Source organism: Apteryx mantelli, chromosome 3 (genome assembly GCF_036417845.1).
Source record: "Apteryx mantelli isolate bAptMan1 chromosome 3, bAptMan1.hap1, whole genome shotgun sequence".
Classification (NCBI taxonomy): domain Eukaryota; kingdom Metazoa; phylum Chordata; class Aves; order Apterygiformes; family Apterygidae; genus Apteryx; species Apteryx mantelli.
The window spans coordinates 74,310,834-74,324,700 of record NC_089980.1 but is presented as its reverse complement, the minus strand read 5'-3'; the positions used below and the strand labels follow the sequence as shown (position 1 = coordinate 74,324,700).

Here is a 13,867-nt window from a genome sequence, read left to right as displayed (position 1 = left end):
GCATTGAAGACTATGTTGCTGTGCACTGATCACTGGAAATACTAAGTGCTTCCTTCATGTGTGGTATCCTTTCATTGTATAGGAAAATAAATGAATACACTACCTATTTGTTTTTAAGAGAGATAATAAAAATGTATAGCATTCAATTACATTTCAATCATCAGAATAAGATTAAAAAACAGCCCTTCTTTCAATATCCCTCTCTAACACTGGTTCGTCACCTGTGTCAAGCACAGCCTTTTGGGAAATTCAATTTGAAGATCATGCCTTATTAGAAAGAACATCATCATGCAATAAGATAAGCACTGTCTCTTCCCCACAAATACATCTAACGTGGTGCAGAGGACTTTCCTCTGCAAGTTTTATAGATTAAGACGACATGGTGCTATACAAATGAACGTTTCTTTTCTGTCCATTTAACTCTCAGACCCTGAGTTTACCTTCAAATGGAGGGGGAAAATCTGCCAAATCCTAGCGAGTCAATGGTGTCCAGTCCTCTCAGTTCCCTGAGGTTCTTTAGTAACATTACTCTTTTGGAATCATTTAACAGTCAAACATCTATAGACAGAAGAAAACTGTCTTCAAAGACAAAAAGTGCAGCCCCCTCATACCCCCCTTCCTCCAAAAACCCCCCAAACCATGATGCATTGCTCATGGATGGGAGAATCTGACAGAATCCCACCCACTTTCCCAAACCACAGGTCAGCATACCTTAAATGTAATTTTTTTTTTTTTTAAGTTAGCACAGGAGACAAAAATTACCAGTCTCTCTCATAATGGGCACTATTCTTCCTGCTGACTCTCCTTTAATTATAATTAAGCTCAGCTTTTTTGCACTTTTCCTACTAGTTCTCTTTTGAGGAATATCTGCTCTTATTTCATTTCTTCTGATGAGATTTTTCTTAAAGGCAATTCTATGACTGCACATGGTGTTACATGTAGCAGATGGCAAAATCCTAAAATAAGTTATTAAATCTATTCCCTCCACCCCCCAAACACACAGTAAATCTACATGTGCTGATGTTTTAATGAATACAGACTCACAGTCTGGGTTTACTTCAAATCCCACTCAAGTGAATGACAGCCTTGCTATTGATTTGAAAAGGAACATAACTAGGCCTCACACCCCAAATAAATTAAAGCACAGAGATTGGCTCTGCTCTGTTAAATAGTTCCCATTTTCTTTTCATGCCCAGAAATAAAAGTCTACTGCAGCCATGCTACATCCTAAACGCTTGTTAAAATCAGCTATTTTTACATGATCCTTTAATCATATTCATATAGGGAAAGAAAAGTTCTAACTTCTTCCAAGGCAAGTACGTGCCAAATATATTAGTCAATGAATTCAAAATACAAAAGAATGAGCAAGAGATACTGATGTACCATAAATAACAATAAATACTGCAGTTGTTATTAGCAACACAGTATTTACTGATGGTTACTACACAGCATTTTCACATACTTGGATACCAAAATCAAACTGCCCCCAAATCATTTGTCAGAGGGGAGAGTATTAAAAATATTTCTCCCTCTTTCCACAGTGAAAGAGACCACATGCTAAAGACATCCTATGGGATCTAGTTTTCCAACAGTACCTATACAGAGGCTCCAAGCTTGCTAAAGTCTCTGGCATGCCTCATCCAAGATCACTCATTCCCACACTCCTGCTGAAGTAGCACTACCAGGTCGACCCCTACAACAGGAGGCAGTCCTATCATTAAGAAGAGGGGCTGTGCAAGACCAGTAATAACTACAACTTTGATCCCTCTGAGTGACAGAATAGGAAGGGCACTCCTAAGAGTCCAGGGCTGTACATTAACCCTGCTGCTTAATCCCAAACTTGCACGAGCCAGCTGCCAAGCAGGATGGTTCCTGTGCCACCCTCAGCTCGGTTCTGATCAGGCCACCAGGTGCTCTGTGGTCTCCTACCCTGGGCAGCTCCTGAGGCCACTAGTCACTCCAACACAAGGTGGGCAAGAAGCTTAAACCAAAACGTGAGCACTGTGTCAAGGTGCTACTGAGATTGGTTGCAAATCATAGGTATAATATGTGAACATTAATCTTCCTCAGATTCAGCAAGAAAAGAAAAAAAAAGAAAGAAAGAAAGAAACACCACTTGGAATCTGACTTGTAGCTCTTCTCCAAAGTTGATAAGATTCAAGCTAGGAAGAACTAGAATGAAATAAAAACTAGTGAGCTAAAACAAGCAAAGTACAACCACATACTGTAACCTTTACGCTAACATCTCTTTATGACCGAAACTCTTTACTAATAATTTCTAGAATGGCTTTGCTGCCTGGTTGACCTCACAGATCAGATAACAGCAAAAGCTAAGCTTAAGTTTTTAAATATCAAAGTAACTGCTTCTCGTCAAAGTATCACTCCCTGTAAAACTGTATGTTTTTGATACTACTGCAACATTTGGAATAGGTCCAAGCTCTATCAACTAAATAGCTATAAAACCACATATAACAGGAAATGAGTCTATGCTATCTTTCACTCCTCTGCCCTTAAAAGTTCCATGCAGTTTATCCTCGCTATTTAACATCGTATTCACTATTATTTGGAAGCAGAAAAATTCAGACAGAACAAAGAGGAAAAAACGGATTTTGGTTGAAAATGGATTAGGATCCTGGCTGGATCCAGCTGGAAAGGGGTAATTTTTTTCCTCCATGTCTACATTTTCTAGAATTGCAGGACTAAAATCTTGTTTTATTCAGATGCCAATTACATTTTTTCCATATTTGCAACCTCACACAATTGTTCACATAACTCTCTTTGGTAAGGGTGGGCATCAAAGTCACAGTCTCTGAAGAACAATACCTTTGGTGTATCAATTTACCCAAAAGTCCAGAATTTATGACCAAACATGATTTTCATAAAACATGAATTATACCCATTAGTTAGACTGCTAAGCCAGTTTTACTGACTTCCCTGTTCTAACCACTGGGAAAATACTTCCTCCCAGAAAAGATGTTACGTGGGTGTGCTTGAAAACATCAGAGATTCTCAAGGAACACACTCTTTTTGTGGCATATACCGAAACATTTCTAAAAGTGAAAAATGACAGTTTCTTAGCCACCTATCCAAATTTAAATGGAAAAGTAGAATAATTTTTTATCAAACAGATAAAGGCCAAGTTATCATCCATTTCCCTAAGCTTTAGAGATGGTCATTTAAAATAGGACAACAAGACAACATTAGCCCTTTTTTCTACTGCACGAATCATCATTACAGCATGAGTTAGCTGGTTGCCTAATAACAGGGTTAGTTCCTCTGTCCTCTCTGAGGCACTGTATTGGACATAGTATTACCTAGATCTCTGCCTTTCCGAGTTGCCAGACAAAAAAACAAAAGACAGCACATGAATTTATAAAAAAGGCCTTACTGCTCTCAAGATTTCTTTTTGCTTGTGTAAAGGCCTAACTGATCGTTTTCATTAACACAAGGTGAGAGATTTCTAGTTTATCATGTCATTCATAGCATTCTGTGAACCTCTGGAAAGAACTTTTTTGTCAACAGATACAGAGAAAAATATGGAACCTGCTTTGCTTTTCCATTTTTAACTGAAAAAGAACATGATTCAAAATTCAGCATTAGGGCCAAAGCTTCACTGACTTTGAAGGTATCTTTGGAAACTATATCAGTAGATAACCACATCCTTCTCAAAGAAGTCTTTTCATATGGGCCGAACTCAGTACTTAATCTATGAATTGTAGTGCTAAATAAAGGAAAATAAAAAACCATGAATATTGCAGTTACTATGGCAGTTTTGATGCTGCTGGAAACAAAACTGGACCAATTTTTAATATTAAACATTACATGTGCCTTTTAGAAAAGTTTGTTCAAATATATGGGCTTGTACCGCATGCACACAGCGCCTCAGGATACCTGCACATCGCTGAGTAACAGCTACAGAAATTCTGTCCTAACACATGATGGCCACAGGTTCCCCAAGTGAAGTTGAGAACAACTCAACATGCCACACATGCTCTCTGACCTGACTGGCCCTGCTGCTGCAGAACAAGCCATGTGGAGAAACCGGCCTTCTCACAGGCAAAGGTCTGCCTCCCAGGAACTGAAGAGCAAAAAAGGGAAGGGGCATTTGCAAGGCCAGCCTCAGAAACCAGGATGTTAAGGTGCAATAACCTACAGTTTAATGACTGGCAATCGCAGACAGAATACCAGGATCAGCCCGAACAGGACTAACGGGCACCAGGCCTCAGCTTGGGGGGAAAAGGAATTACACACACACACACACACACACACACACACACACACATAGAGTCTCTTTATATATACATATATATCTTTCCACAGGTGTAGCTGTGGGTTTCTAAAATGAGCACCAATTTCAGATAACTCCCCATTCAATACAGATTAGCTTTTTTTTTTTTTTTAAAAAAAGAACACTATATGAAAAAAGACAACAGAAAAAAACACCCAAAATAACAGATGAAAATGGTGTGTGAAAAAAATGTGATGGACAAGTAAAGGCACCAAGGAAAATACTACCGAGAGATGAAGGCAAGGTAAGAAGTGAGGCTGGTACCCAGCAACAAAGTGATATACACATATTTTCTGCTAGGAGATCCAGAATTCTGCATCTAACTCTAAAATACAGTAGGAAAATGTTAAATGATTCAAGCAGAAAACAAAATCAGATAAACAACATTAAATGGAACAGAAGGCTGGAATGTCTAGCATTCAGCTGACACCCAGAAATCATACTTACATTATTCTTCTGGCAAATAATTTCCTGGGGGGAAAAAAAAAGAAAAAAAAAGTGTTGATAGCACTGAATAACTACTAGGAAAGATATCTGACCAGTATGACTTGATAACATTTACAGAACACATGACAGGAGAAGGCTGGTTGGTAAAAGATGTTTTCTAAGCCTGTCAAATCAATATAAATAAAGTATTGTCTCAGGAGAGATCAGAAGACTATGGAACAGAGTGCATACACACCCATACAAACACACCCTATGTAAATTTTTCCTAGAGGGATGCTGTCCAAAAGTTGAATACATATGTATTCATGTTTTAGAAGTTAAATATAATACGGACCATTATGCTGTCAGCAGAAGAAACCGTAAAAATAATAAAAGTGAGATTTCAAGTAGTTTTAAACTGACTTGCACTGAAGGCCAGCAATGCATTAGCTTCTCAAATAGATTGAAATTCACGTTGCTCTAATAAGTCTGTGGCAAAGAATAAATCTTCACAGGCTACGTGCAAAATTTCAGAGAATAAGAATTCAAAGCCCACACAGATGGAAAGAGACGGTTCTTGCACAGCAGGCTGGACTGTGCGGCCCTAGAAGCTGCCTGAGGGCAAGCCACTCATGGACACTGATCTCACTTTCACAAGTCTTGTGAGCAAATTCAGCTATCAGCAACTGATAACCCCACTGGGTTTATCAGGCAACTACTTTACATCTCTGCCACAGGGACCACTGAGCTGCTTTGTTTTCCTCACAACATTAAAAACGGAGAGTGTCAAATCGAGGCACCTCATGCTTTCCATGTTGCATGTGTCAGGCTTCTACACAACAGTTCTTCCCCCTGAATGAGGTGACATGTTTCACACAGGATTGCTGCCAGCATTCAAAATAAGGGCCATTAGTACGTGTACATACATATATATGTACACATATACATGAACATTCCATCAGCAAAAGTTTATCTATATTTCTTTGCACCTTAGTTAAGTCGCATGTTGGAATTTCATACTTCTTACATTTCCATAACCATTTTCAGTTTTGAATTCACCCCCATTCTTATACACAAGATCAAAACTATACACACACAGAAGTTTAACAGCGAGAAGAAAAACCCTCTGAGAAAAGACAACTATACTGCATGCTCCTGCATCAATCCTAGTCTAACTGCTGGCTGGAACAAATAGAGGAACAAACACCCTGCGTCAAAGATGCACAAGCATGCCCACACCACAGACAGTTACTACGTAACTAGGGAAGGAGCCCTGCTCTCCGAAGAGACTTCACTGCCAATAATCAAAAGCAGAAACACTGGCTCAATTTAAAGCTGAGGGAAAGAGAAGGCAGCCTTTCAGGGAGCACTGTATCGGTAGCAACCATGATAGGCAAGCGTCATTGTGCAGGATTTGGATTTCATTGACTTCACCAGGAACCCAGCACGTGACCAGTTTGCAAAGTCCAGCTCCCAAGCTAGTAATAAGTTTTCCCAGGTGCCCAAGGAAGCTTGGTGCCCTACTCCAAGTGACTTTCAGTGGGAGCTGGGTATTTAGCTCCTTATGCAGTACAGTGAAATTCTACTCTGCTTCTACTGTAGACCATTGTACTTGCATAATTGAATTCAATCCACAGATAAGTCTTTTGTCATGAGTAGTTTCATTTTTAGGGCTTTTATCTGTATACTCTTTGTGTTGCAAAAAGAAAGAAAATAATTGGATTGCTACCAGTCCAGTTAGCTGGAGGCAGATGCAGGGGAAAAACTGAGATTTCTCTCTCAAATGAGCGCCAAGATGCAAACAATTTGAGAGAATCAAAACGAAATATTGTGCACTAGCCAGAAGCAGTGGAAGCAAAGTCTTCATCAGAAGGCAGCAATGCTCAGACTGCAACCTGACTCACCAAAGCCGTTTATTGAGATGCTTCTCTTTAGCAATGCCTAGAAACAAACTGCAGTAACATAAAGCATCTGCCGATCAGAGCTAATGATTTTGAGGGAGGAGAAGTAATTTAAAAGATTGCCATCCAAGCTGCCTGCCCTCCACAGTCCCTGCCCTTAGCAGAATTAGCAGGAGGAAGCAAGTATCAACTCCTTGGCTGCCACAATTCACAGTCCCATAGATTATCTTAAACTACTGTCTTGACTTAAGCCAGCCTGCCATACTGTGAACCGTGTCACTGACAAAAAGGCAGAAGTTTGCCAGCACCGTAGCAGAGTTGGTAGAAACTCTCCAGCACAGCAATACTGAGGACACTTGAGGTAAGTTGTCCCTTCTAACTCAGCAAAAGTTACCAGAGACCATCTGGAGGTCTCATCAGGCTTGGTCAGAAAACTGTTACTCGATGCGGGAGCTAAAGCATCAGGATTATTCTGCTATACCTACACACTACACATATTCTCACCTGATTGTTCTTCACCATGACAATTTACCTTATCACACACCAGCCTGGTCATTCCCTTGAATGTCAAAAACATGTATTTAATTTCTCATATGAAATTTGTCAAACTTCTATTTTCCATAAAGAGCTATTTAATATCTAGGTATTTAACTAGCTATGATACAGTCATCTAAATCTTCTCTTGAGAAAACTAACCTGAGTTTTTCAGCATTTCACCATGAACATATTTTCCAGGCCTCAGAACATTTTTGTCATTCTTCTGTGAACCACAAGTGGCCTCTGTATTACCGTGGAAACAGAGAACCTATTTCAAGAGTTAGACAACTAGTGCTTTCCCCACCCCCTTTTCCATTCAGAGCTACCTTCAGTGACTGCAGAGACTCAGCATTTGTATCACAGTAGAGGATAATGTTGTTAGCCATACTGAAGCTCTCTCTGACTCCCAGGTGGTAGAACAGGGAAGGCTGGCGGAATGCATCACTCATCTCCACCACAGCAATATCTGCAGAAAGAAGTTAAAAATTAAATGTCAATGCCGCATGTGTCAGAAAGCCAAATACCTCTAAGCCATTTCTTTTCACTTATTTTGCTTTGATAAGACGACTGGATTTTAAGTAGGAAACAGAGATCTAGAGGGATTTCCCCATTTTAGTTATCATGTCTGAATTTTGAGTATAGTCAGCAGGATGTGGTTTTGGGTTTTTTTCCTCCTTCCTCCCCCTTTTTCTTTGATCAAGACCTTCATTTCCATAGGTAAAAGAGCCAAATAAAAAAAGTAAAATATCACTAATCAAGAAAAGGCAAAAAGTTCATTTTCCGCCTTAGATGACAAAATCTGGTTATTCTACACATGATGATTGATGCTCTTAGGGAAAAAAAGATTATATTTGATGTGAATTTTCATCCTCTGGGCAAGCTGTTCTTAAAAATTCACATAACATTGAGATTACATGACTGAAAGACATGTGTAGATGCTGTATTAGAACTTTGTAAGAAAATATCTGTAAAACTGAAAGCAAGGCAAAAGTAAAATTCCAGTATAAATCACCAGACAGATCTATTTTGATTTAAATAGAAAGACTAGGGGGAAAAGAAGAAGAAGGTATAGCAGGAAGGAAAGAAAGAGGGAGTGAATATCTAAAGCCATAGAAAACACCAGATAAGTAAGAGCTTCACTGCACCAAGAATTCTGCTCATAATAATTTCATGTCTATGAATAAAATTAAGCACATGTACAAACGCTTACAGAAGGAGGAATGTAGCCTCCTGCAGTTTGTCTTCAAACACGTGTTTCACTTTCACAAATTCACAACAAAGTAAAACAAGAGGCAATCACAAAATGTCGGCAGAAATAGTTACAGCCTCTGTTATATCAGGTAGCATCTTTCTTCTGCAACAGTCTTGTCAGAGCAAAAGAACAAAACAAGAAAACTGACTCATCTCCACCTCTCCTGCCAACGCCCCTCTGTCTCTTCACTCAATTCACTTCTTTCTTCTCCTCCCAAGGAGACAGAGAAAAAAATATTTCAAGGAAATGTAGTTCTGTGAACAGTGGAACACAAACGAAGCCTGGTTTCCAACATCTCTCCCTGCTTTCTTCTTCCTGTGGATTCTTCTATGACAAAGACAACTGGCAGCAAGACAATCTCTGTAGGCAAAAAGCTGACGTACCTTGAAGTTACTGTACTTGGAATCAATTAGATCTAATTGATCTAACATGAGATTCCACCTCTAACCACAACTTCTATCCTGCCTATTTCCTTAGATCATCCAAACCAAAACACAGATATTCATTAGATGATGAGCTTTATGGCCATACTCTCAACTGGGAAGGCAATTAGGGTGCCTCTCAAACTTCTTGAAAAGTAGCATCTCTGAGGTATCTACTCTTCAGTCATATGCGACTGTAATTGACTTACAATCCTAGATATTATTAAGAAGCTGCAAGGAAAGACAGAGACACAGAGAGACAAAGACAGACGATATTTGCCTATGTAGACTTATATTCTTTAAGGCACAAGGCTAATGAAAGGCCATTACCACTGTATAAAAAAGGGAATCTATTTTCTTCACAAATCAAAAATAAAATTCTACTTTTAAAATTTTCATAATTTGTCTTCTAAGAATCTCCCCTGTTCAATTTCACATAAACATTTGAAGTGTGGATTCCACCAAACACATCTTATTGAAGTTAAAAAAGGCAGCACATTGCTCAGATCATACATACACTGACATTCACTAATTTTAGGAAAGTGAAACATAGCAAAAGCCAAATAAGAATGATGATATTGTTAATATATTTTGTTTGAGTGAAATTATGGCTTGCTTATTTTCTTTAGGAAGTTGCCATAATACACGTTCTATTTTTAATTACTATTATTCATATAAAAGTCTAATCTTGAGTAATTTTAAGTCTATGGTACATTTCTGTTATATTGAGAGAGAGGAAAGCTGAGCAATTTTCCATGACTTAATTCTCAAATCCTGCAAGATAGTTTGCTCTTGCTAGGGTTTCAAAATTAAGACAAAAATAGATATAACACTTGCAAAAGAAAAACAAGGTGATAACAAGTGACCAAAATTAGAATACAGAAATATTTGAGAAATCCTATTTTAAAATGTAAAGCTCCCAGGACCATGGAGAAGGAAGAAAATCCTTAAAAATTACTGTCTGAGATCATCTGGCCAAATCCATTTAACACAATTACTACAACATATCTGACTCTGGACCACACTGCCAAAAAAGGGTTCTTGGGTCTTGACCTATCCCTCAAATCATAGCAAAAAAACAAACCAAAACAAAAAACAAAAACACACTCACAACCTTGAGGCCTGGACTACTTAAAAAGAGGATGGAAGGACCACGTGAATAAGTAAACATTTGTAAGAAAAATTACACTAAGATATTGGTATAAACTCTGTCTTGATACTTATATTTCTTTTGTAACTAAGGGGGATTTATTTCCTTGGTATTTGAAGACTTCTGTGGAATCCAGTACTTCTAGACAGTCTCATCTGATAAAACAGTATGTTCATTAGGATAGGTCCAACTTCTGTGAAGTTTTGCCTCTCACTCTAGCAGAGCTTTTTTTTAAAAAAAAAAAAAAAAAAAAAAAAAAAAAAAGAAAAAGATGACGTTCATGACTATGGTCAGAGATAAAAGAGATACCAGATCTCTAAAGTCCAGGCTAGTCTTCTGTGGTTAGTATCACAGTTTCCAAGGAGAACAGTCCAATTCTTACTAGGAAGTCCAACAAGCCACAAAGAAAATGTGTGTGCTTTGGGGACCAGGAGTCTATTCAATAGAAAACTATACCCTAAGCCAGCTCCTGGGACAGACCCATTTCTGAATATCTTCTTTCACAACATCAGAAAAGAAACTCCTCTGATTCAGGAATGTATTGGGTCCTGGTATATGGACCACTGGACTGTTCAGAAGTCAAATACAGAGCAGCAAATGGGAGCTCATTTTCTGGGAGAACTTCAGCTAGTCCACCCACCTTTTCTGTCTCAACTCTTTGCCTGTAAAACAAAAGTAATGACTCCTATAAAGTGCCTGATCCAAAGCTGATCGAGACTGACAGTTTTCAAGACAAATCTGACTCAAATCTACATCAGAATTCTTACCACTTTAGAAGAGGCAGGATTTAGCTTACCATAAAGAATATTTTGGCCATCAGTACATAAAGCACCAGAATCCCATTTATCAGACTCATTTCCACCAAATGAAATTAATCTCTCTAATGGACTGCTGCAGCAAAAGATGTGTTGTGTTTTCCATCCACTGGAAAACACCATTTCACAAGTGACAAAACAGCATTTCAATAAAGGTGGCAGGACTATATGGTTACACTGGAATAAGACAAACCCATTTATCAAAGTTTTCGCAGTTTCACTTTCAAGGCAAGTAAAAGAACAATAGACTGTGTGCAGGGAAACAGAGCAGTGCCCTCTCAACACTTAAGCTCTTGGTACAAAGTACTCTGAAGACCAGGGACTCACAGTCCACTCCAGGTGCTCTTGAATATCTTCTGTGCTGCAGCAAAGAAAGTCTGTTCAGACTTTGGCAGACTAATGAGAAGGGTGGGTGTATTTAAGCAGGCTGAGCAAAACAGGAGTAAAAAACCAAAGAAGTAGAAGAACTGCACTTCCTGCAATTCCACTGCTAGACCACAGGTTGCAGGAAAGCAACACAAGTTTTATCCCTTACTTGGGTCTTGTGCATAACATTAAATTTCCACTTTCTCCAGAAAATGAAAATGGAGTTGCTTACATACCACTGATATAAGCTATGTAAAGAAAACAAGATCACTAGCAGAGTGTCATCCCCCTGAGATCTATGGGTAAAAAGTCTTATAGTAGACCTTATGGTAAATGTTTGTGTCTTGTTAGTTCATGAAGGATAAAATAAGTTTAGTCAAAACCTTCTCCACCATTTCCTTAAACAACTAGTGTGTCTACATGGATGTGACAGAAGTGCAACGTTAACATGTGTATGAGCTTAGCTCTGACCTCGATAGCAGAATCAGTGTAACTGTAGCAACATGCAGGTCAGTAAGCTCTTGGGGTCCATTTCGCAAACCACCCTGAGCTCTACCTAACTGCTGACAGTAACCCAACTGTCTGCAACAAGGTTACCTAGTTACAGATTAGCTTGAATAACCACATGCTGTGCTGCAGACATAGCAACAACCACAGAGCAGACATACTCTACGTTATTTGGCTAACTAATGTCTACGCCAACAACAGTTCAAAAAAAGAATACCACTACACGGGGAATCTGCCTCCTATTATCCCGCAAAAATAGATTGGTGTGACGGAATTAGAGGAACTTTACTTGACCCTTCTCGCCTGAGAAACAGGGGAAGCTCAAAGACTTGTCTTTGCAAAGACATACATTACAATTTGGCATAAGTTACAACTATGTGACCAAACAATTCTTACCCGCAGTGTAAATCTACTTAGTTCTCTTCAAGCTATGCGTGCAAAGACTGGGGACTTAACATATAAAATTTCTACTAATTAATCATTCTTGAGAAATGGTAAAAGCTTAAGACTATCATATGAAAACAAGATCAAGAAGGGTAAATATCCATTACTGCATATAAAGCCCTTTGCTCTTGGCTATTACCAGTGCCTTTAGTCACCAAGAAAGTGATAAATGAAATGCAGTGGCCAAAGTTCGTCTCCTACTCATTGTTTAAAATATAACAGGGCAAAGAAGAATGTTTAAACAAATACTCTGAGATATTATACATGTACATCCTACTTTCGGATACTACCTGCTTACTACAAGGCTGCCAGGAAAAATAATGAGTACAAGCAGTGCAGTTATAAAACTAATGAATGTTTAGGCTTGCTACATCTTCCAGTTGATTTGTGCTAAACACATGACTGTTGCCTCACATTCACTGTCCAAAAATTAAGGCAACACAAAACCCAATAGCAGCAACTTCTTGGACAGGCCAATATTTAGTTGTTTGGGGGGGGGGGGAGTGTTTTGTTTTCCCCTCCCACTTGGGAGTAAAAGGCATAGTAAGAAACTCTTTTGACAGAGATGTAGGCAGAAAAAGGACTTAGGGCAAAATTTATTTCAATGAAAATCTGAGCACAAAGTCTTTCATACTGCAGTAGCAACCCTCCGTTCAGCATTGTAACAATGGTTTCAACAAGTTGTGACATTTGAGTAAGCTTTCAGGAATGGACAAAGGGAAGACATCCTCATCTACTTCTTCATGGTTCTGTATGTTTGGCATGGATATCTTTTTTACCCAGAGATTGCCTGCATTAACTAGAACACCAGCTTAAACTAAGGCAGTCCCTGCCTCAAGAAGTTTATAGGCAATAAGGAGATGCAACAAGTGAGACTCCAACCACAAGGTGTATGGAGAGGAAGCTTTAAAGTAATTAAAAGAAAAATTCTGATGTGAACTGGCTATAAAGTCCAGACAGCAATTTCATCAGCCCTTCTACTAACTATTGTTTAACAACAGCTACTGAAGCAGAGACGAACAATAGTTTTTACCAAATGTTTAACTGATTCATGGTATTTGCTCTGCTGTCACACAGGCACGTTAAATAACTTGCGAGCAGTTTCTCCCACAATGCCTCAAGGTGCTTCTTAGACCTGTACAAATCGATTTCTGTCAGCTGTTGCAGCTAAGTGGCTCAGATCATTCTCATAAAAGCAAGTGTAAGACTTCACAAAGCAGAACCATCCAGACAAGGAGGAGAAAAATCCCCAGATGATTACAGTTTCTTCTAAAATCAGAGTCTCCAAGTGAAATCCTGGCCTTGCTGACTGCCATATGCTTCTTTTTTTTGTGCCAGCATGAGCGTGAAGGGAATAGCACCTCTTGATTCTACAATCCAAGGTTGATGGGAGCAAAACAGAGGCACTTACTGAAATAAAACAGCAGAAACTGACAGCAAGCTGGTAACACAAAGAAAGATCACACAGATGTTAGCCGAACGTATGACGGGGGCAGGGAGAGGGGGAACAAAGGAGATGACAAACCTGAAAAGGTTTGCTCCCCCAAAGAGGGAAGCGTGTAGGAACTAACACAGCAGCTACCTGGCAAAATCTAAAGGATTATCCCAATGATCTGAAGAAGGCTCAACAGTACAGAAAGGGTTATTGCTGAAGAAAGTAAAACAGAAAAGAAGAAGAAAGACTGAAAAATTCAGTCTATCTTGGCCCAAAACAAAGGACTGCAACTTAATCACATGATTACAACCCCCAACAATTTAA

The 13,867-nt window shown here is 39.0% G+C and overlaps 1 protein-coding gene across 1 annotated transcript in view; it reads right to left on the bottom strand.

Annotated features, from left to right (window-relative positions):
• Positions 1-13,867, bottom strand: part of MAP3K5 (mitogen-activated protein kinase kinase kinase 5) — a 101,382-nt gene that overhangs the window by 63,036 nt on the left and 24,479 nt on the right. The window contains exons 2-3 of the mRNA XM_067293671.1: positions 7,479-7,618; positions 4,736-4,759 (exon numbers count right to left, since the gene is read on the bottom strand). Of these exons, the coding sequence (XP_067149772.1) occupies positions 4,736-4,759; positions 7,479-7,618 (164 nt within the window). The remainder of the gene's footprint in view (positions 1-4,735; positions 4,760-7,478; positions 7,619-13,867) is intronic.